At 36.7% G+C, this 24,384-nt stretch overlaps 3 protein-coding genes and 1 pseudogene across 3 annotated transcripts; 3 read left to right on the top strand and 1 right to left on the bottom strand.

Moving 5' to 3' along the window:
- Positions 1 to 304: 304 nt before the first annotated feature.
- Positions 305 to 1,277, bottom strand: LOC117638281 (annotated as a pseudogene).
- Positions 1,278 to 3,100: 1,823 nt separating this feature from the next.
- Positions 3,101 to 8,212, top strand: LOC117637887. The gene is made up of 3 exons (XM_034372936.1): positions 3,101 to 3,298; positions 5,049 to 5,696; positions 7,602 to 8,212. Exons 2-3 carry the CDS (start codon positions 5,146 to 5,148, stop codon positions 7,669 to 7,671), a joined length of 621 nt encoding a protein of 206 aa, XP_034228827.1. The 5' UTR covers positions 3,101 to 3,298; positions 5,049 to 5,145; the 3' UTR covers positions 7,672 to 8,212.
- A 4,271-nt stretch (positions 8,213 to 12,483) lies between these two features.
- LOC117612192 (light-harvesting complex-like protein OHP2, chloroplastic) lies at positions 12,484 to 14,826 on the top strand. The gene is made up of 2 exons (XM_034340948.1): positions 12,484 to 13,183; positions 14,122 to 14,826. Exons 1-2 carry the CDS (start codon positions 12,729 to 12,731, stop codon positions 14,234 to 14,236), a joined length of 570 nt encoding a protein of 189 aa, XP_034196839.1. The 5' UTR covers positions 12,484 to 12,728; the 3' UTR covers positions 14,237 to 14,826.
- Positions 14,827 to 19,587: 4,761 nt separating this feature from the next.
- Positions 19,588 to 22,342, top strand: LOC117637891 (zinc finger BED domain-containing protein RICESLEEPER 2-like). Its single transcript, XM_034372940.1, has 2 exons — positions 19,588 to 19,781; positions 20,183 to 22,342. Exon 2 carries the CDS (start codon positions 21,515 to 21,517, stop codon positions 22,271 to 22,273), a length of 759 nt encoding a protein of 252 aa, XP_034228831.1. The 5' UTR covers positions 19,588 to 19,781; positions 20,183 to 21,514; the 3' UTR covers positions 22,274 to 22,342.
- The last annotated feature ends 2,042 nt before the right edge of the window (positions 22,343 to 24,384 follow it).

Raw genomic sequence — 24,384 nt, 5'->3', positions numbered from 1 at the left:
TTTTAGCATTGTTTTCTAAATGGTAGGGTTATATTATGTTGTTTTCAAATGTGAATTAAACTTTGTTTTTGTCCACTCACACTTTTCTGTTTTGCGCCCCCTGGGCAGTAGAGCGTCGTGAACTCGAATGGCCGTATCAAGCTGTGAACTTCGAGCCTGAGCTTATGTAGGATAAACTTGTAATCGTTTCTCTTCTATTGAACTTTATTTTAGTTTGTAAACTGAAATTCTTTAGACTGCTCTAATATTGCCTATATTAGGGTTGATTGTAAGGCTGGAGACCTATTATGTAAATTGTGTGATATTATCTTGGTGCATGCTGTCGGTTAGTGTTATTATGAGCCTCTAAAATATCTTTTATACCATGGCCAATGCCCCAGTTGGTCCTATATATGTGATCCGCTACCAGGAAAAGAATTGCAATAGCTAAATGATGGTGTGCAATATCGGTCAACCATAGACCTCCAGTTACTGGATCTAATCCTCCGTGAAAGGTAAGAAATTCCGCATATTTTGACCAATTCAAGGTGAAAAATGGGGTTGCTCCCTTAGCAAAACTGGGATAAAGTTGAGCCAAAAGATCCCGATTCAAGATAAATTCATTAGGATCTACTCCATCGTTTAGAAATTGATTAATTGGTAAAGATGCGTGTATTTGATGTCCCGCCCAAGAAAGAGAACCAAGGCCTAGTAGCCTACTAAATGGTGATTCAACATAGATTCTACATCTTGGAACCAAGCCAAATTTGGAGCAGCTTTGTGATAATGGAACCAACCTGCAAAAAAGCATTAAGGCAAGCAAAGACCAATGCACCAATTGCAGTACAATAGAGTTGTAATTCACTAGTTATTCCAGATGCTCGCCAAATCTGAAAAAACCCAGAGGTTATTTGTATTCCTCGGAAACCCCCACCGACATCACCATTCAATATTTCTTGACCCACTATTGGCCAAACCACCTGGGCACTAGGTCCAATGTGAGTAGGATCACTTAGCCATGCTTCATAATTGGAAAAACGAGCACCATGGAAATACATACCACTCAGCCAAAGAAAGATGATGGAGAGTTGACCGAAATGGGCACTAAATACTTTGCGAGAGATCTCCTCCAAATCACTGGTATGGCTATCAAAATCGTGAGCATCAGCGTGTAGGTTCCAGATCCAAGTGGTAGTATCAGGTCCCTTAGCTATTGTTCTTCCAGACTTACAATCAACCCTAACATGGGCAATATTAGAGCAGTCTAAAACAGGTTGAAATTTTTTGGGAATGTCCATTTTTCAGGGGAGATTCTATTTAGTATGATGTCAGTAATACCACAGGATTCGTCCCGGATTTCGAAGAATTCAGGGCGGGTCCTATCAATCAACGTTTTCCCAACTGAAAGTCTAAAGACAACTACTTGAGCTATTCATAACCAGGGCTTAAAAAATGGGGTTTGTACCCCTAGATATGAAAACAAAATGCTTTATTCATCCAAAATGATAATGAACACTTAAAGGATTATCAAGTCAGTTAAGGAAATGCACAAAGTGAAAGCAAATACAGTTAAGTCAATTAAGGATTATAAGTATAAAATAACATTATTTCATTGATTGAACACCAAAATTACAAGAATTGTTAGCATGATGGTGAAAAGATCAAAACATCCTACTAAGAAAGAAATGAGTTGCATCCAAAGTTGTGGCTTTTCAAAATAATTTTGTGGTTCTCCTAGCAAGGTTTTTCCCTTAGGGATGACCCAAGAAGTCGAAAAAGTTGCAACTAAATAAAGATTTGGCTATGAATGTATGAACTCGAGGTCCATGACATCATGAGAAGCTTCTATGTTAGGTATAACATTGACCTCTTCTTCCTCCATCAACTTAGAAGAAGTTGTACACTAAAATACTATAGCCTCAATCTCTTATTGAACACGTTCTTCGGTCTAATTCTTCATATGGTGGCGACTAGTTGCTCTAGAGCAGTATCCATAATCACATGCACTATTTTGGGTGTGCACCAACCAGACCTTAAACTCTATCTAGTTCTTCCGCCAACTCCACCCTTTTGCAGCTCTACCCTAAAGATGAAATCCTCGTCTAGACCAAAGACTTGAGACTCGTCACTTTTGATTGCTTTCTCCTTTGTGTTTAAAGGGGATGCGAGTCCTGCTATATCCCATTGAAGAGCCGTAAATTTCTTCTTCTTCTCAAGAATGTTGCCTTTCATTGTCTCGTATAACTTCTCCTTATACTAGAAGAATATCTAACCCCAAAATATTTCATGAGATTGAGTTGATTGAGCCTTACTCAAGTCAAGGCCATTGACTGCTACAAGGATCCTATCACCTCCCAATGGATTCGCACCATCTAATAAATCGAAACCAAAGCTCGATGAACTTGTGCCACTTTTAATTGGCAAATAGTGGAGTTTAGATTAATGGACTCAAAACAAAAATGCCCATTAATACCCACATTTATAACTCACATTCCAAGTGTGGTATAAAACCACCTAATTTTATTTGGACTACATGTAGTTTGATCCCGAAAAAATTATGTAGGTAATCTATACTCAAATCTAAATGCAATTGGACCCCAAACAAAATCCATGTTTCACTAAATTCAACCAAAACAGAATCTATGATTCATCTCAATCAACTTCGCCCCAAACACTTCAAATTACTATTTCCAATCAACCAAACTAAAATCACAAATAAACAATAAATCAAAAGAGTTTTTCCCTTATAATTTGTAACAATTTATTATAATTAAGAATTCTTTAATCTTAAACGAATCGAACTTTAAACAATACAACTCTACTCTTTATTAGATATTGGAGAATTGTGTTGGGAGATATTAGTGATTTACAATTTCCCTAAACTACGTGATTAGACAAATAGTTGAAAACTATAACCTCTTTACAAATACTCAAGTGAGATACTCTCAAAAAATTGGGAGCAAGAGAGCAATGGATCCTACTTTCCCAAATGACAAAAGTGAGTGTAGAAAAGGAAAACAGAAACAAATTAATGAGGGCCCATCGCTGTCATGCTTTCTTGAGAGTCACTATCCTATCCACCTTTAAATAATACCAACCATAAGTAAACCCTCCTTTTCTTTTTCTTTCTTTTTTTCCTTTTCTTTTCTTTTTCTTTTCTTTTTTATTCATTTCTCTCTCTCTCTCTCTCTCTCTCTCCCTCTCCCCGATTCATCACCGATTTTTTAGTATAAGCCGCGATCGAAGAAGTCACAGCCGCCGATTCGACGACCACCTAACACCTGGAGATCTCTACCTCTTGGATTTCCAACACTTTCAGGTAGTGCTGCTGACTCTTCTTCATTTCTCTTGATCTGATTTTCCGTTTGTTGCGCAAGAAAGTGTGGCAAGTGAAAAGAAAATAAAGTTTGCACCATGGTTTTTCTTGAAAAGTCAAATTTAGCTCAATTATGCCAACAAATTGCGTTCTTCTCTTTTATATGAGAAGCTTCAGATTCATAATCTGAATTTCCTTTTCTTTGATCTTTCATGTGCTGTCTTTGCAAGCAAACATAGCAATTCGGGAATTTAAATTGAGCTGATTTATACTTCTCTGTTTTTATTTTTTTTTAAATTTCTATAATAGGAACTAATAAAATTATTTAACTGTTTATGATACTGATTTATATGAGGGTAATTAGTCACTGTTGGTTTCTTTTAATGACAGTAAATAAAAAAATTAACTGGAGTGCTGTGATGGCTAAAGATAACTGTTTCTTGTATTGTTTACTATTTTTAGTGAGTTTGTAATAGTTTTCTTGGAGCTGCACTAAATTATGAGATGATTGAGATATTCATACTTAACTGCATGTGTGCGATTTTTGGTATTGGTAATTCTCTATTTCCCAATAAATTAAACATCTTCTTAGGAAGACCTTGTTGATCATTTTTATCTAAATTGAGTTTATTTTAAAGCATCTTCTTAGATTCAAGCATGATTCCGCTTATTCAACAGTTATAGTTCATAATTTCGCAACATGAGATGACTTTCTTGCAAGAGTAAATTTTCATGGGTATGTACGTATGTACGTATGTACGTATGTGTATATGTATATGTATATGTATATGTATTTATGTATAATATTTGGATGTATGTATCTATATATGTGTATAGGGTAATATTCTCAAACAATTTGTTGTATCAGAATATGAAATTGTCAATTAGAATGACACATTCAGACATGATTCTATTTGATCAATGGTCTTGATTGATCATGTCGCCAGAAAACTTGTCAGTTGTCTTACAAGAGAACATTACTACAGACACGATCTTTCTTTAACCACATGCCGTCATTTTTAAAAAGGGCCACCTCTTCATGTGGTCCAGTGATCCAAATAGGGGTTCTGTTTGAAGGATCCCTGCAACAAATAAACAATTTTTATTTTTATTTTTTGAGTTATCTAGTTTTCATAAAAGAAGTATAGAAGTACAGTGTTTTTTACTAACTCATGACTGATTCTGATGATAATTAAATGACTTAAAGATTTCCAATTTTTTTGATCTTTTACAAGGATGATCTTTAATGGGAACTTAAAATGTGGACGATTCAGATCATCAGACCACATAAGAGAAAGACCACAAGATTTGTGTACATATAGCAATGCACTCCAGTGATCCAAAATGTCTATTTTTGCCGTTTGATTATCATCACGATCAGTTCTGTTTATCCGAAACATAGTGTTCATCTATTTGTTTGGCCATTGTTAAATAACTCAATGGTGTCCGATTTGACTGATTTTTTTTTAGGAGGTATTTGAACATGGACCAAAAAATTAATGGTTCATATCATTGGACCACATTACATGTATTTGAACATGTGATTTCCAGAAATTAGGACCCCTTCATTTAAGAGGCCTACTATATGTGTGTGCGCCCTTGTGTGTGGAAAACATTCAACTGCGGAAATACATTACTTACTTGGCCCAATATATTATATTATGTTATATGTACAGTTTTTTAAAGCTGGGAACTGGATTAGTTGGTAGAATGCCAACAATGCAAATGCTGATACTTTGTCACTATTCTGCAGTGAGTTGCTGGTGGATGGAAGTCAGGTGGCTTTGGTTCTTCTGAGGAGAGGCTAACTGTATGGGAAACACATTTTGGTGACCAAATGAGCAGAACTGATGTTATTGGCAGTAGAAGGAGGAGGGTTCTTCTCATCTTCAGCTTCTGGGTATAGCAAAGGCCTGGCCCTTCTTCTCTTGGGTCAGAAAAACGAAGATAAACCCATGAGAGTTTCGCCGTGGAATCAGTACCAGTTGGTGGACCAAGAATCTGACACTGACCTCCAGCTGGCTTCCACAAAGGACCGACTTTCCCGCGGGTGCGCCTCCTTTGTCTGCTTTGGTCGCGCTTCCGCCGGGCTTGACACTCCATCTCCTCTTAAAGTGGGCCCTGCCCAACAGCAGGATATCTTGCCCGGGTCTCTAGTTTCTGATAAAGGCAAGGATCACACTGCTGACACTGACGATGATCATAATTCAATAAAAGTTGTTCTTAAAAGCAGCCTGAAAAAGCCATCAAAAAGAACTCCAGTTTCTGTTGAGAGTGCTAATGAACGTGAAGCATTGAGTGAAACATGTAGCGACACTCCTGATAATGCAGAAAGGAGGAAAGTGCAGTGGACAGATACTTGTGGGAGTGAGCTTGTTGAGATCAGGGAATTTGAGCCCAGGTATTTAAAATTTTATGTTAAGTATTACATATCACAATTTCCTAAATTTATCTTTACTTAGGCCATCAGGCACATTTAGAGTCAACTATGTATTGACAACTGCAGGCTTTCCAGAAACTAAACCTCATTTCTGGGTTCTAGTTGGGTGTTTTCCCAACTGCTGGAATATAACAGTTGAATCACTCTTAATGAACTTCGATATTGTGATGTTTAATGCATCTTTGACCTCGCACATATAATGTTTAAAGCGATATCAATGCATATGTGAGAGGGTGAAATTTAGGGTGGGTATTTAGATGGGTGTCCAATTAGTGAGTAGAAAGCTACAAGGTTGGATTTTCCTCAGGATGAAGCAGAAGGGATGCGTTTGATTATGGTAAGGATATACCTCGAGGGTAGTTTTTTAGTGTAGTTGGGAAGTGATCAGGGCCGATTTCATGACACAATTTATAGAAGTTATTTATCAATGGGGTTGTTAATGCTTGAACTAAGGCTACATGTATTTATTTGATCCCCGTGAATCTCCAATATTGGCAAGTTAACGATTACAAACTTATAAGTTGGTTACAAAACTTTATAAGAATTCAGCAAAGGTGTTATGATTGAGCTTGTTGAAGTTTTTGACTGATAAGATTACTATGTCTCATGGGCCCTTTTTTTTTCAGCGCAGATAAATTTTGTGCTTAGTTTTAATTGCGATAAAGGGGTCCAAGAGTATTGAGAGAAAAATAAAGAGGAAGGAGTTTTAAGATCTTTTGCTTGTAACCCCCCATTGGTGCATTATGTGCCAAGGTGAGTGGAGAGTGTTGGTCATATCCCTTTGCATGTCCCATGCAAGTTTGCGTTGGGTTGCTTCCAGCATTCATAGTGGTGTGGGTTTTGCCAAGAGATTTCTATTCCTTGATGGATGTGGCTTAGTTTTTGGGTTTAATGACAAGGCTGTTAGTCTTTGAAGATGTGCGGTTTTAGCCTACTTTTATAGTGTTTGGATAGAAGTTGTTGGCTTGATAAGGTCCATTCTTTAATAACTTAGCTTTTGAGTTCCAGTGGTGATCTGATATGGTATCAGAGCTTTGGTTGTAGGAGCATATGGGATCTAAACATCCAATCCTGCATCCCCCGTTTGCTTGTTAATTTGCAATGTATAGGGTGGTGGGCTGTACCTATATGCTTCTGTATGTCTACTTGTATCTACCTCTCCATGTGCAGAATAGGGCTGACGAGTGTTGGCTCGATATACATTATTGGCCTGTTTCTTAGCAACATATACTTTTGGGATATAGTGGTTGTCTAGCAGAAACAACAGAAATTTGAAGACTTAGACAAGGTGGCGGAAGTGGCTTTGTTATGGAAACAATTAGATTTTTAACATCTATGCAATGTCAAAGCTTTTTAGGGTCGTTGGTTTCTGCTAATCCATCTTGGTTGGTTTGGAGCTACAAGCTGATTGCTAATATATTTCCTCTTGTGTTTCTGGTTTTTTTAATTTTGAGCTCTTATGAACATCTTGTTCAACTTTATCCGATAAAAGTACACGTTTCCCATAATAAGAAAATAATATTAAATTGGTGCCATTACCAGCTTCAGATACTTTACTCTTCAAGTATGCCAAAAATAACCAGCACTCAACTTCTAGGAAGAAAAATTGAAAAACAAGCAACAAGGATTCACTACAATCATTGTGCTCTTGATTATACTTGGCGAATACTTGTTTATTATTTCCTGTCTCATATTTTGATGGTTAAATTTTACATTGTATACGTTATTTATTATCTTGTAAGATGTTTTCTTGCATTCAGTGTGATGCAGTAAGTACATATTTTTGTGTTTCTTTTCTCTTTCATTTTCCTTTTTCCTACTTCATTTAAATATATTTCTGAGATGGAACCATGATCAAATTGGCAGTGAATTGGATGGATCAGATGATGAATTCGACAATGGGAATGAAAGAAGTTGTTCATGTGTGATTATGTAGTTTGGCTTTTACCTGATGATGATTTGAGCTTCACCTCTCTTTTAGATGCAATAATGCATCAGGTAACTTACCGCTAACAGAGCTTGTTTGGTTGATTTACTTATTTCTGGAAGAAGAAAAGCGGTTTTTGAGTCCATGCAGAACACCACCGTAGCAAGGAGTACTGTTTCTCACTATGTTCGGCCAACTGAGCATTTATGTCTATATCAGGTTGCTGTGGGTTTCAATTTTGTCACTCTGGGTTTGGGGACATTGTTTTGTTTGCTAGTCTCCTTCATGTGTGACTGCATTGTTCATTATTTTGTCGTAATTAATGTGTTAGTTTTTTTTTTTTTTTTTTTTTTCTCCTTATGATTTGGATTTAATGAATTTTTAGTAGTTTCCTCTTCTCCTAAAACCTTTGAAGAATGACTGATGTTGTGCCCCATAATCCAGAGAACTCACAAATCTGATGTTCTTTTAAATTGAAGATGCTTTGTGTGTATTTTTTTTTTCTTTTTCTTTTCTCCTCTTTATAGTTTGGAATTAATGAGTTTTCAGTGATCTCTTCGTCTCCTAAAACCTTGGAAGAATTATGTTATTCCCCGTAGCTTGCGCAGTCACAAATTTTATATTCTTTTTTAGTGTTTGTGTGTTATGTATTGTAACGGTGTGATTAAAAGTAAAACTGCTGCTGCTCATGTTTAACCTGTCAAACGAAACTGGGAGATTGATATGAAGTTCTTATATATGAATTGAATATTGTATTGACTTGAAGTCTATAATACCGTTGTGTTGCACTGTCAGAGCTTCTAAAATTTATTCATATGTTGTAAAATGGGGAATTCAAATCACTAGTTCGGCCCTTGTTTTAAGGAACAAATTGTTTATGTCGTATGTTCTTCCATTCTTTACTCTCTTTTTTATTTTTTTATTTTTATTTTTTATACAAACGATAATGGAGGAGGGGGAAATTAAACTTAAGACCTCGGATGACCACTTGAGCTATGTGGTCCTTGCTCCACATCTTTCTTTTATTCCACTCTACTTCCTGCTTGTGGTTTGTATATTTTTCTGGTTTTCCCATGAGATTGATGCATAAACAATGTGAGATGACACGTTATGTATTTATGTATGCTTTCCAATGGCCTCCTTTTTCCTTGAGGCAGTGTTCATGACCTTCTATCTTGGAAATAGATATGGCTTGAAGTTGAAGCCTTGAAGAATGGGTTAATTATTGGTAAATAATACTGAGATTTGTTAATTAAAGAGATATTTAGTCATATACCCATTTTTAGCACTAAAACTATAAATAAATTCTACACCATTTAATTTCTATAAAATAAAAAATAAAAATAAAAAAAAACCTAACAATTGATAGTTGGTTCTATTGAATTTAATTTTGATTATTAAATTACTTTGATGTCCTATTGAGTGTGTTGGGTTTTTTTATGAGGTTTTAGGGTTGGGTTTGTTTTAAGAAATCAATGGCAGTTTTGTAATTTAAAAGAAGTTCAAAGCTTTTTTGTTATGTTGTAAATAAACTTCGGGTGTGTTTCTAAAATCCATTTCATATAGAGTTTTTTTTTATAATTTGACCCCCTATATTATATATAACAGTGAATCTCCCTAAATGAAAAGAAGGGTGAGGTAAGGTACTTGAGCCTCTGTGAAAAAGAAGACAGTTTTGGCTGAATAATACAACAGCAGAAAGGAAGATGCACAGTGCAATGCGTTGAATAGTAATCAATGTTTGAGAAGTTGAATTTTAACAATCAGTCTCGCACTAAGCAATACTTGAAATTAGGGGTGGGCAAGGTACGGTACGGTACTGTATTGAGTTCGTACCGCTACTGATATCGGAAATTAAAATCGATATGGGATTATCGTTTGCCAAAGTTGGTATCGTACCATACTATGCCAAATCGGTATCGGTATCATTTCGGTACCAAAATGACAACTAAAAAATGAACCAATTCAATATTCAACATATTCATTCACCAAAATAAATGATGTCTAAGTTACAGATTCAAAGATTCAACATATTCAATATCCAAATTCTAATCAACCAAATCAATATCCATCAACATATTCAATATCCAAATCAACCAAAACAAAGAAATAAAATGACATAAAACAAAAGAAATAAAATGACATAAAACAAACAGCTTCACCAAACTTCTGTATGCTAAAATCTCAACCATGTTTGAGGCTTTCAAACCTCAGAAAGCTTGACGAAGTTTGTACAAACAACTTAGCTCTGACAGTAGTATATATAGATAGAAATATACATCTTACTGAAAAATTATTGGTTTTGCATGAAACTATGTACCCAAGTCTCAGTCAATACGGCTAATAGAATATTCAAAATCTTTTTGAACTTTCTAGCTTACATTTTCCAAAAGGATGTGGAGCACGTGCTTTCTTTGTAGATGTGACTGAAAGCAATGCAACTAAGCCCTATAAAAGTACTTTCCACAGCAGAATATATAGATTTCTTTGGCAAAATGCATTAAAGTATTGATCTCTTGGAAACTGAGGACATATCAAAAAATTATTCTTCAGTATTTGGTATGGTACGGTATTGATCGGTACCAAATATTTGATACCACTATCATACTATATTCTATTGGTATGGTACGGTACTGTATCGAATATCTCCCCATCCCAAATAAAACGATATGAAATCGGTATGGTATAATATGGTTAGCGTACAGTTTCGATATTTCGGCTTTAGATGCCTACCCCTACTTGAAATAGTTGAAGACTGGACACATGATTGATAGTCTTTGATATGGGTTTAAAAAAGGTTTTCAAATTGAGATTTGTCCATAGTATGAATTTGTATTTTGCACCCAAGTCAATACAGTTGTAGTTATTGGATCGACAGGTTCATCATTCTCTATTAGACTACAGATTTGCATCAAGTACAAATTTAGTTATGAGTTTATATCACAAAACATTCTAGAGGCTCATGAAATTATCAGCTTTGGTATTTTATGTTTTATTTTTCCGTCTGAGATGTTCCTTCATGTTAACCCTATCACATAAAAAATGTATTTTGCCGTTCGATTATGTGAAAGATTATGTTAGTTTGTTAGCATAGAAAACCAAAGCTGATAGTTTCGTGAACTTTATAAACGTTTTGTGATAAATATCCCTTAATTAATAGTTAATCTTACATGCCCATCATAATCAATTACTTTGGCAAGCAAAGCAAAATTTCGGATAAAACAACATTTTATCTATAAACCAAAATAACCTCGTAAATTAAGTAGTTAAGGGCTTGTTTGGTAGGCCTCATTGGGCTGGACTGGGTTATATAACACTTGAAACCCATGTTTGGTAAAATGGGGTACTAGATTAAATGGGATTGTATAGGACAACAGTAAAAAAAAAACACCTCACTCGCTATTCTAATATTGCGAGGCTGAAAAGGGGTTCGCAAAATAACACCCACTCTATATAGAACAAGCGAGTCCTGAGTCCTTTTTCTCTCTCGTTTCCTTCAGCATCGCCTCTCCTCTCTTGTTTCCTACTAAGGCAAGTTTTCTGGCCTTCTCTGGAGATGACCCATAACTCCTATACCAGCCTCCATAACTTCTGGCCTTCTCTGGAGATGACCCACTCCGACTCCAAGGACAGCCTTCACCATAGTCAGATCCTTAGCTTGAATCAAACTGCTCAACGCGACCTCCACCATAGCCTCCCTCCACCGTCACCACCCAATCTATCAAACCGTAACAGCCACCACTGACCCAATTGAACAAATCGAGAGTTATTGTGGTGGTTTGAATTATTTGTTTCAGTGTAATTTTGTTTCTGTTTTCACATGGGTTATATAAAACCAAGCAGCACTAACACTCATGGGAGGAAAGGATGTATGAAGAGAGATGAAAGAGTGAAAAAATAAGGGACGCATGTGGATGGTAGGGAGTCTGAGTTGGGAGAAGAAAAGTCAAGAAGAAGGTGGAAGGAAAAGTGTGCTAACATTTTTTTTTTATAATCTTGTTTTAATTAAACATTAGGTTCAGATAATTTTAAGTTTTCTTTTATAATAAACATTAAAATATTAATGAAAAAATAAAAATTGAAAAAAAATGAGGCTTCATTGTTTATTTTATTCTCATATCCTACTACAATCTGTATTTATTTTGGGAAAAAAAATTGTATGTAAAAAAAAAAATAATAATAAAAACTATTATTAGATGCATACTTGTTCAGTTTATCAATTAACCAACAAAATTCAACTTTTTTTCTCTATCATTTTCACTTATTATTAAAGATAATTCTAGATTTTTTTTCTCTATTTTGGGACTACCTAAGCTAAAACCTTTTCTTTCTTTTTTTTTTTTTTTAAAAAAAAAAAACCCAAGTTAAACCTTGGGTTTTAAAAAGAGGGACTTTTTATTTATTTATAATTTTCTTTGGGAATTCATATTTATATTTATACATCACAACAACTCCTAATAAAATTTTTGGTGTCTGCTTGAGTAATTAGAAATAATTAGAAAAAATTATTTTTTAGTCCGACAAAAGTATCAAACATAGGTCTTCACTATTTTTATAATCCAGCTTCTTAGTCCGACGTAACACCAAATGCAGGTCAGTACTTTATCCAGTTTAGGCCAATCCGAGCTAATCCAAGACAGTCCCAAAATTTAGTCCAGTCCATGACAGTCCGCCGTACCAAACGACTCCTTTAATTTTCACAGCTCTGTGTTCAAATCCTCACTCCTGCTTGAGAAAGGGAATGGACACGTGTCTGTCACATGCTTGAGAAGGCGTTAGGCGCCAAACTCAAGCCAGCCAACAACCTGACTTCTCTGCTTCACCCAGACGAACTGACTTTAGAATTAGAAGCCAGCCTTCTCCTTTTGACTGCAACTTGGCCACACCTTATCCACAAAACAGTTGAAGTCGATCGATTTGATGAGATAACACGCATCAGACCCAAAATCGTCCAACAAAACCAAACAACAAAATAAAGAAAAGTGAAAAATAAGAAAGAAAAAAACAAGCCTCAGAGAGAAAGAAAGCAAGCAAAAAAGGAAAGAGAAACAAAAAAAAAAAAAAAAATGTCAGTGGCATCTTCATTCCCTTCCATCAAAATCTCAACTTCATCATCTTCCCCATCTTCTTCACATTCTTCTTCTTCTTTTAATCATCATTCTTTTATGCTCTCTTCTTCAGCCAAGCCTTATTATGTAAAAACCATAAGGAGCTCTCAAACTGAAGGACCTATAAGAAGACCTGCAGCTCCTTCTCTTAGAGAACCCTCCCCACCTTCTTCTCCTGTCAAACCAACACCTCCTTCTCCTCAGGCCCCTCCTCCGCCTCAGCAGCAGCCTTCGAAGCCAGCTCCGGTTTCCGGGCTGACCATGGTGGAGGATAATAAGAATGTGGTGACCTTGGAGTTTCAGAGGCAGAAGGCTAAGGAGATTCAGGAGTACTTCAAGCAGAAGAAGCTTGAAGCTGCCAATCAGGGCCCATTCTTTGGCTTTGTTGGGAAGAATGAGATTAGCAATGGAAGGTAATTCAAGCTTTGATATATGTTATTGAGAGAGTTTGGCTTATCTGGGTTTTTGTAGTTTATTATGATTGTCTTGGTTTTGATTGGAATGGAATTATGCAATTGAAATTAAGCTACAATTGCGTAGGAGTGAACAATTTGGTAAACTAAAAATGGCTCAACTGTGAATTACCAAATCAGTAATTTTAGATAGCAAACCCTAAAAATCACATCCCCAAAAGGGCCAACCAAATCCGTAATCCTTTCCCTGAATGATTACTCATTTTGACTTCAAAAGTATGTAATTTTGATTTATCCCTCTTCTCTTTTTGGGACATAGGCCAGGGTTTCAATGCTGTAGGATAACTTTTTTAAGAACATTGAAATAACTTGGAAATTGAATTTTTGTGAAGTATAAAATAAGAAGAATTCATTATTTTCCTGGATTCAAATGTTTGGGAATGGGAAGTATATTCAATTGATCAGCTTTCTGTGAATTGGTGTTTGACAACAGCTTCCAAGGAATCTACATTTTACTCGTCAACATTTCTAAGGAACCTTCACCTAAACAAAATCAATAACATATGCAACAGCCCTATGGAGGAGTAAAACTTCCATGTAACATGTTTCATACACCTCTCTCTCTCTCTCTCTCTCTCTCTCTCTCTCTCTCTCTCACCACATGATCATGTGATGAGAGATAGAGAGAAAGGTGTATGAAAATGGGATAGGCAAGTTTTTTTCCCTATGTAGAACCAACATGCTTTCCTAACTTGGCATTCAAATGAATTACAATGCTGATTTTTTCAACCTGATTTGATCCTCAACCAAACTACTTGGGTTTCCATGAACAGAAGGAATTTTGTTTACCTATATTGGTCTGTATACTTGTCTGACATAATTTGGTTTCTTGATCTGGGATCTTCTTTCTTCTGTTGTTTCCTTTTTCGGCTTTACAGATGGGCAATGTTCGGTTTTGCTGTTGGAATGCTAACAGAGTATGCAACTGGCTCAGACTTTGTTGATCAAGTAAAGATCCTTCTCTCAAATTTCGGAATACTAGATCTGGAATGATACACTGGCAGGATGTCAAAAGCCATTAACTCTTTCCTGTTGCTGGAGCTTCTGTAGGCACATTCAGTGTTTCCCTTGTAACTTTGTTGAGTAACTTTTTTAAATTTCGTTTGTGAGAAATACTTTATTGTCATAAGCTGTATTTTCACTATATTCTTTACCAAGATTTTAAGGATAGAAGTTTGTGAAGGCTCGTTCGATAACGTTTTTGTCTCTTGTTTTCTTTTTGTAAATTAAAGAGAGCAAGGAGAAAGATATGGGAGAAAGGAGAGAGGGAGATGAGAGATTAGAGAGATGCAGAAGAGAGGAGGGAGATTACAGGAGACTATAAAAAGAAATCCTCTATTGTCCCTTGTCCCATTTTCCTCTTCTGTTTTCTTCTCTATCCTTAAATAAAAAGCCACAGAAAACAAAAAACAATAACGTTATCAAACGAGCCTTGTACACTTTGATCAACTCTTTGTTATCAATCTCAATTTACATGTAAATTTGTCATTGGTGTTGGAATGTTGAACTACAAATGCTAAATGAGCCCAGCTAAACTTGATTGTAATATGTTAGCAGTATAAACTGTGTTCTTATGTTCCCTAGCTTTGTGTGTTTAGTTCTGGAGTGTAGACATTCTTTGTTTATCTACAAACTTGTTCTAGTAGAATGTTACGGGTCGGAGCTATTGAACTTGCCTTCTCAAAATTTGATTTGTTAGCTTCCAAGAATTAAGTCGAATCCTAGGCACAGCATAAGATGCTGATTCTTGAGGGAGGTTGTTTTGTTCTTATAAATAATTCATTTCATGGGTTGTCAATACTTTCTCAGGCATAAAATTAAGGGTTAATTACAGTTTAGTATCCTGTGGTTACACCCTTAGAGCCCTTCTATCCGTTGCCTTCAGCCCGGATAGGACAGGGCCCAAGCCCAGGGAAGCCCTTCCAGCAGGCCACTTTTGCCAAGGCACGCTGTGGGACCCACGCAATCGGGTCAGCCCACATGCCAAACTAGCCTGGGTTTGCTGACGTTAGCAACAACAAAAATCTAAAAAATTTCAGAATTTTTTTAATAAATACTTAGTCATATTCTTCACTTCTCATACCAAAACTCTATACAAATTCCTCTCTTCATATCTCATGTGAATAGTAGTTGTCATGACAATGGGTGGAAACACCACAACCTTTTGCAATGGCTGCCACTATTTACGTGAATAGTAACATCCATTGTCTTGCCATTGACCTTGCCTTTTGCCATGACAAATGGGTGGAAGTTCTAGTCTCATCTTTTTAATTTTAACAATCACATACCCCGGTCTTTTAAATTTGTTACAATGTCGTTCTGCAATTAAGGTTTCGGTCAGATCTCTCTGTTAGTTGCCTACGTGTATTGTGGGTCCCACATTTTTCACATTTTTTAATTTTAAATTGATTAAAATATGAATAAAATATTAAAAACCAAACAAAAAAAATTTCTCTCTCTCTCTCTCTCTCTCTCTCTCTCTCGATCAAGCTCTAACACCCAACCTTCAAACCCATACCACAGCCACCCTCCACACCGTAGCGCAACCACCTAGAGCCCCCTTCCCCCTTGACCACCGCCTTCCAACCCCCAACCCAACAACCACCCCCCTTCCCCTCGCGATTTCCCTTTGTTGTTGAGAGACCACCCCAGCCTGCAATGAATCAAGAACCCAGCTTGCCGACCATTCTCTCTCCATCCTACAGACTTTGCTGTCGCCGTCAGTTGGCGCTCTCTGGCGAGATCTGCCAGTCTTCATCTCTCTGTCTCTTCTCTCTGCAAATTCAAAAACCAACAAATTGGAAAAAGATATAAATATATTTGAACATTGTTTGCATCTGTGGGTGGGTTTGAGGGTTTGTGGGTGAAAACATAATGTGGGAGGAAGGGAGGGCTTTGTGGGGTGGTCTCTCAACAAAAAAAGAAAATACGGGGAAAGGAGGGAGAGGGTGGGGTGGTTGCTGGGTTGGGGTTCTAGGTTCGTTGGGGAGTTAAAGGGCAATGGTCATGGGGGAAAGGGGAGCTGGGTGGTTGCCCTGGGGTGCAGGTGGCTGTGGTATGGGTTTGAGGGTTGGGTGTTGGAGCTTGATCGGGAGAACGCAGAGAAAGAGAGAGAATTTGGTGAAATGCTCTCATCTCTCTTCCAAAAATTGATCATGACACCCACCCCATCCTAGTCTTCCCAGCCAAACACCCCCATCTACCCTATCGCATCCCACCCAAATACCTTCATCTACCCTATCGCAACGCATAGTCTCTTCCACGACCCAGCACACCGGCAACCAGCCTCCATAGCCCTAACCACCCTCACCGATCCAAATCAACCAAGCATTAACCATCAATGACCCAAAAAAATAATCACATCAATCAAAAATACCCAGATCTGATCAAGCAACAAGACATTGAAGTGATCATGCAGATGTAGGCAAATGTTGTTTTTCCAATTGGAGGCCCATCCAAATATATGGCAGAGACGAGAGAGAGGTTTGCTGGGGATGAGGGTGAGGGAGATTGGTGTTTACGGTTGTCGACAAACATTGGGGAAGAGAGAGGCTTGATCGGGAGAGCGCAAAGAGAGAGAGAGAGAGAGAGAGATCTGAAGTAAACCTTAACGGCGGAACCACATTGTAACAAATTTAAAAAACCGGGATATGTGATTGTTAAAATTGAAAAGATAGAGATTAACATGTCTTAAGAGTGTAACTACATGGTACTAAACTGTAATTAACCCTAAAATTAAGGGTTATTATTGTTAAATTCAGAGAGACGGGCCAATTGCCCACTACTAATAACACCGATATTGTCCCTAACTTAACCACCTACAAAACCCAGTAGATGTGAGGTTTTATCACAATAGGTGTTGGTCATATTAGTAGTGGAACCATTTATTATATATTGTATTTTATTTAGGGCCAGTTTGACTTTGTTGTACTGTGAAAATAATCATTGTCATATTTGCTGTGAGAAAAATCAGTTGTGAGATAAAGCAGTTTGGTGTTTGGTAAACTTTTTGTTAAAAATGTTGTTGGTAAAATAATCAGTTTATGAGTGTTTGGTAAATTTTGTGTAAAAATGCTATGAGCTGTGTCCAATGACTAAAAAGGGCATATGTTGAAATTTCTTTTCTATTCAATTGTTTGGTAAAAAGAAAAGTAATTTCATTTTCACTTTCACTTATATAATTCTTGTATTTAATATGTTTTCTAACCTTAACACCTAAAAATTATTTTAATCATAAAATAAATAAAATATTACGTTAAAATTGTTAAATCATTGCTACATTTAGGTGCTATCAATAATAAATAGTACATATCAAAATAATAAACTATCAAACATATAAGATGGTGCCTCCCTTCTCTACTCCTTAAAACGTGATCTGGTGGCACAAGCTTCCGCTTCATAGCAATGTGAAAGTCTCAATGCATTAAAAGATTGAACTCGTCGTCATCGATCACCACTACATAGTCATATCCAATAGAACTCCCACAAGCTTGAAACTCATCAACTTGGATTCCAACCAACACATTTGCCCCAGTTTCACCCTATTGCAAGTGATTTTTAACCAAGTCACTTTTTGTGAGATTGCAAGTCTTGAGTCGAGAAGACTCCAGGCGCTCTTGCATTTCCTTAAGTTGAGAAGCTGTGTGCATACCAACACCGCACATGATATAAAAGGATAAAGAAATATCTAAAGAAAGTTCTATGTATTCCTAATTCCAAGTAAAAAGCTTTTGTTTATGGGAAACAAAACAGCCATAAGTAAACCCATCTTAACCATATAAAAGAAATTGGCAGCAAATTTGGGAAAAATAATGTCAGTAAAACCTAAAAGATGACTAGTGCTTACCTGGATACAATACTATAGCCTGTTTATCAGAATTATATATGTATTTAAATTCACTGATATTTATTGGGCCCACCTGTCAACCGAAGTGATTCAGTTCACACCATGAAGAACACTTCAGTTGGAAAGCGAAAAAGAAAAAAACAGTTGACCAAGGCACCATTGGAATACCAGTTCACAATAATGTCTAAAGCTCACAGGCTCCTCTGGCATAGTAGTTGCAAGTACATCCACTTCAATTGATCCAACAAGAAAAAAAATGGAGGAAGAATGGAAGAGAAGGAGAAGAGTGCTCTGTGGCATGGGAAGGAGAAGACGCTCAAAGAGGAGAACCTGAAATCATATTGGGGTATTTTTGTAATTTTGTAATTTTCATTAAACCTAGCACCTCCTCAAATCTGATTACCGTATAATCAGAAATTGGAAGCAGCCCATTAACAGCTTTCCTTTATTGCTTTCTCCCACAACAATTTTTAATAATAAGTGATTTTCTCATAGGTTACCAAACGAGCTGAGCTTCCCAAAATTTTATAAAAATCACTTATCACCTCAAATAAGCAATGCCAAACGGGTACTTAGTCAAGTTTCCGACATGAGACTTATATTGTTCAACATGCCTCCTCATGTGGGACTACAACATAGCGAGCTATACGTGGAGCCAAGTCCACATCGGAGTCATTCGTTTAAGCCCAACACGTGGACACCACGTATTGGGTAAGGGGTTTGAGTAAACATTCAAGGTTTGAGTAAACATTCAAAGCCAACATGTGAACACCACATATTGGGTAAGGGTAAAGGTACAATTTAGGCTCAATCAATCAACTTGCTCTGATACCATGTTAAATTCAGATAGACGAGCCATCGGTCCACTACTAACAACACCGATATTATCCCCAACTTAACCACCTATAAAGCCCAGTAGGTATGAGGTTTTATCATAAAAGGTCTCAGTACAATTAGTAGTGGAACAATTCATTATATGTTATATTTTATTGTGTCAAGTTTCATACGTAGGACTTTATTCTTCAACAATTATTTGGCCTAGTCATCAAGGAAAAGTCCTATCCGGTATGAGGCATGGGCTGGGTTGACTCGTTGTTTAGTGGGCTAAACTTGAATTTGGGTGTCTAAAGCTCAACTTGGTCCATAGGCCCAACCCATTTGAGCCCACAGAAGCCAGCCCAAGTCAGCCATAAATGCCCAGGCCCGCCCATTTTATAGGCCTACTTGCTTTGACGTAAGATTATGGGACACTATTTGGCTTGTTAGCCCATGAGTTGATGGGGCCTGCCCAGCCCATTGAAGAAAAGCCCGTCCTGTTATGGGCTATGGGCCTGGTCAGCCCTTTGTTTAATGGGCTGAGCTTTAGATAGTGTCTAAAGCTCGGCCCGTTTGAGCCCACGGAAGTCAGCCCACATGCCCGCAAGTATATAAGCATAACTTGGATTGAGTTGGGAAATAGGTTTTTTTTGTTTTTGGGGTTTAGTAACGGCTATTTTGATTTTAGAGACTCCCAACCGTTAAAAAGAAGTGCATCAGGCAGAAACACGCTCATCTCTTAACCTCGCCGCGGTCGCTCATCTCTCCACACCACACTCATCATCTTCTTCTACAATTTCAGCTTAACTGACTTGTCGAATTTTTTAGTCTTTGTACCTCCATCCATAACTTTGGCTGGGCAATTTCACCCAAAAGGTTCGATCTTTTTCTTTTTTCTTCCATTAATTTTGAGATGTTTGGACTGAAATGAGTAATCTGCCGTTCTTTGAAAGATTTTGTTTTGGTTGTGAAGTCTAATACTTTTTTGTTTTTTCTTTACTTGTTAGGATTTAGTGCTGCTTCACCTATTTATGTTCCTTTTTTCTTTTTTTCTTTTCTTTTTTTTTTTTTTTTTTCATCGAACTGTTCTGTTTTGCTTTTGTTTTCGGAGACAACACTCAACCTGTTGGACAATTTCTTTGTGTTGTTATTAATTAATTAAACAGCTTGGGATGGGATCTTTTTGAAACTTCAAATTGCAGGGTTTGGTTTTAGACTTTGTCAGCTTGATATATACTGATTCTTTTTTCTTTTTTTTTTTGGTTGAATTTTGGCAGCCTCAGACAATCAAGATGGATAATGCTAGTGGGACAGTGAATGAACCTGCTAATGATTCCACCACTCCATCCAACAATAAACCTGCAAGTGCACCCAGATTAACAAGTAAAGTATGGTCTTATTTTCAAAGGTTAACAAAATTGAAAATGGTAAACTAGTACTTAAAGCTGAATGTGTTATTTGTAATACTTTGTTTGCTGGCAGTCCTAGGAGTGGTACTAGTCATTTATCCCGTCATTTAAAAGAGCATGAAGCTGCACAAGCTAGGATTAGTCCAGGTCATATATTATTAAATGCTGATGTTGCTGGAAATTTGACAATTTTGCTTATGATCATGCTGTTGCTCGTAAAGAAGTTGTAGATTTTATTATTAGAGCAGAACTGCCATTTAAATTTGTTGAAAGCCATGATTTTATAGGCATGATTCAGCGTGCATTTTGTCCTTAATATAGGGGAATTTCAGCTTCTACATGTAAGGGAGATGTGATGAAAAAATTTGGTAAAGAAAAGAGTGATTTGCATGCTCTTTTTGAAAAACTTGATTCGAAAATTTGTTTAACTTCAGATGTTTGGTCATCACAGCAGAAAGTGGGTTACATGTCACTTACTGCACATTTTATTGATAAAGACTGGTTTTTGAATAAACGGGTAATTTGCTTTAAAATGATTGAATACCCACACACCGGAGAGTCACTTGCAACTCATATATTTGATGAATTGTTATCTTGGCGCATTCACAACAAAATATTTACTCTGTCATTAGATAATGTGTCAAATAATGATACAGCTGCAAGTATACTTCCATTATCTCTCTTGCTTGATTCTGTGCAACAAAAGTTGTTTCATGTACGTTGTTGTTGTCATATATTGAACTTGATTGTGCAAGATGGACTGAAAGTTTTATCTCCGTCTATTGATAAAATTACTGATATTGTACGTAGCATGAATTCCTCTAGCAAGAGACATGAAATTTGGGTAAAATGTTGTACTGATTTCAATATGCGAAAGATAAATATAGACAATGATGTGCCTCATAGGTGGAATTCCACCTATGAGCTTTTACTTGTAGCTATAAAGGATAAAGTCCCTTTGCATTGGTATGTTAAAGAGAGAAATGAATCAATTTCTTGCAATTTACAAGTTCCTAATGAAGAAGATTGGAAAATAGCTCAACTTGTTAGTGGGTTTTTACAAATTTTTATTCTTCAACAAAGATACTTTCTGGTGTGTATTACCCTACTTCGAGTTGTGTTATTAGTTGTTTAACAGATATTCATGCATCATTTGCTGCATATTCTGAATTTTCTGTTTTTAAGGATGCTTTGACTGAAATGAAAGCAAAATTTGATAAATATTGGGAAGAGTTTCCTACTGTGTTTTGCTTTGCTACTATTATGGACCCTAGGTTTAAAGTATTTGCAATTGGTGAATGGTTAAATATGACAGGTATTGATCAGTTAACCATTGACTCAAAACTTTTAGCTTTAAAGACTTTGTTATTTCAATTCTTTGATGTCTACAAGAGGAGTGTAATGTCTTATGTGGGTCAAAATGTGCAATCTGCAAATGTAACTTCTAGCACCTTAAGCCAAACTCCTGGTTCTGTAGTTGTCCCTATTATGCAAGATTTCTCTATGCAATGTTTGAAAAGGGCAAAGCTATCATCTTCATCTTCTTCCACCACCAAATCTGAGTTACAGGTTTACCTTGATTTACCAACAATAGATGTTGCTGACGATAACCAATTTAGTTTTTTGGGTTGGTGGAAAAAAAATCAATCATTATATCCTATTGTTTCTCTTATGGCTCGTGACTTGCTAACTATTCCAGCTTCTACTATAGCATCAGAATCATGTTTTAGTGCAGGTGGTAAAGTTTTATCTGACAAGTGGACCAGTTTGAGTCCAAATACAATAGAAGCATTAATTTGCTTGAAAGATTGGGCCTTAGCAAATTCAAGGATGCAAGATCCAGCACAAGATGAGCAACGTGCAGAAGAATTAATGAACACTAGAGCATCAAGATCAGATTGGATGGCAGCTAGGGAAACGGTCGAGAGTGAATCTGAAAATGAGACAATTGAGAGTTGAATTGATGTGTAACAGGACACCCCCTTGACATGGCATATGTGTTTGGAATGCTATGATTTTTATTGTAGTTCAGACCATCTTGCTAAATTAGTGGAAGTTCTCTCTCTCTCTCTCTCTCTCTCTCTCTCTCTCTCTCTCTCTCATATATGTAATTAAAAGAAATGGCAAACTATCAATGCTGCAAGTCTTGACGGACTTATAAGTTGTAACCTCCAGACTCCAGTGTTGAAACCCCACACATTTCCAATGTTCTGATAGCAAAGATGATAGATCAAATTGGTAAACAGGAATCACTGGTTTGCAGCACTTGCGTGATGCTTGTAGTCACCGACGATGAATGCTAAATTTGGTTAAGTAGGTTGAGTTAAACCTGTGATATACTTGATCTGGAACTACAAACATTGCACCTGCTTTAGCACCATAATGTATACTCAGGCATAAAATTTCATTACTAAGAGGCACAATTATGACTATACTCTGGCAAAATTCATTAGCTTGATAAACAGACTAATTAACAACTAACAGTGAAATCTTGATACACAGATTGACAGATCATGACAGTAGAATTCAATGTACAAATTGATTCAGGGACCTTTGGTCTGTTTTTGCTTGGCTAAAATGTAGTTCTACAGCATCATAAGAGGGAAAAAAAGGAAAATAAAAAAACAAACCATTTTCCAAACCTACCATTTACTTGCAAGAAAACTCAACGGATCAAAGAATCAGCATATGCATAACTATATATGTCTCACAGAAATATAGAGCATACAACTGAAAACTAATGATCGGATCATCCCTGACAATGACATTTACTTGAATATTGCATACATGAGAGTAACCAGAAACAGCGCGCAAACAACACGCATTCCCTTCTGCAGATGAAGCATCTTTGCCTCAAGTCTTTCCACCCTAGCCTCCACTCTAGTTACCCTTGCTTCCAACATTGCCAGCCGGGCTCCCCACCTTGTCTCCGCTACATCTACGCCTTCTGCAGTACTTTGTACATAATATTCACTCTGAAGTGAATCCTCTTCCCAAGGTTGATAGTTACACATTTCAACAGACCAAAACTCCTGAACAACAGCCCAAAATTCTCCCAGTTAGAAACTTTCAAAGCTAGGTTTCCACCTGGGCAACCATCTTACCTCACACAAATTCAAAGCTATCAATGCTACAGCAAGATAGCAAACAGTTGTGACTAGAATATGCACATAATAATTTCAATAAACTATGAACCTAAAATTTTAAAAAGAACATGACCTTTTGGTAGTGATATGATCAATAAATCCCTCAGGGCCACATCCATGGTGCATCATATGAATGATTTAATACCAAGAAGAAATTTTTAGTAAACACCACAAAAGGCGGGTAGCTAAACCACCCTTGCCATCTGACTAAAACTCACTAAAGCCATCCTTTTGGGTTCAATTACATGTAGGGTTCTTTTCAATATGAGCTAAACTCCATTCAGGAAAAATAAATGAAACCATGAACCCAAATTGTTTACATTTCACCATTGCACCTCAAATTTAAATGAGAATACAAGGTGCTTCAATTAGCATTTATTTATTTATGTTAACATCTTCTAGTAAACCCATTGCTCAAAGGGGATAAGGGGCATCAAGCAGTTAAGTTTCAGCTTTCTGGGTTTTGGGATTTACAGACTTTCTCAGCTGCAATTCCATTTTCAATCTAATTTCACCTTCATTTGCGAAAGGCCCATATTTTCTACAAGCAAGACAAAATAAAACACAATAAAACATACCTTTGAAGAAACCCAAAAGCGAACAGAAGAAAGTCTCTGGGGGTTGTTACAGCAGAGGCACAGTGTCCTCAATTGTTTTCAGTGTTTCTTACCAATCAAGATTTGAGAGTGGGAAAAATGGACAAACCCGATACCCAGACAGCAAATGGGTATTGGCCGGGCCCCATATCTCATCACATTCCAGATATCAGAATTTACACAACAAATACATAATGATGTGAAAAAACAATAGTGCATTACATTTAAATAAATAAAAAAAATACACTCCATTTTAAAAGGTATTAAAAAGCAAAAAGGAGTGTAAGTGGAGAAAATAAAAGTGGGGAATTCAGCTCCCTTATTTAAA

The sequence above is a fragment of the Prunus dulcis genome, chromosome 8 (assembly GCF_902201215.1).
Source record: "Prunus dulcis chromosome 8, ALMONDv2, whole genome shotgun sequence".
NCBI lineage: Eukaryota > Viridiplantae > Streptophyta > Magnoliopsida > Rosales > Rosaceae > Prunus > Prunus dulcis.
Note: the sequence above shows the minus strand (reverse complement) of the source record. Positions and strands in the feature narration are given on the sequence as shown.

What these genes read in the sequence shown, in the direction of transcription:
- LOC117637887 (XM_034372936.1), top strand. Translation starts at nt 5,146, where the DNA reads ATGTTATTGGCAGTAGAAGGAGGAGGGTTCTTCTCATCTTCAGCTTCT. An exon ending in ATCAGGGAATTTGAGCCCAG is followed by an intron (nt 5,697 to 7,601) that starts GTATTTAAAATT and finishes TCAAATTGGCAG; the next exon opens with TGAATTGGATGGATCAGATG.
- LOC117612192 (XM_034340948.1), top strand. Translation starts at nt 12,729, where the DNA reads ATGTCAGTGGCATCTTCATTCCCTTCCATCAAAATCTCAACTTCATCA. An exon ending in AATGAGATTAGCAATGGAAG is followed by an intron (nt 13,184 to 14,121) that starts GTAATTCAAGCT and finishes TCGGCTTTACAG; the next exon opens with ATGGGCAATGTTCGGTTTTG.
- LOC117637891 (XM_034372940.1), top strand. Translation starts at nt 21,515, where the DNA reads ATGAAAGCAAAATTTGATAAATATTGGGAAGAGTTTCCTACTGTGTTT.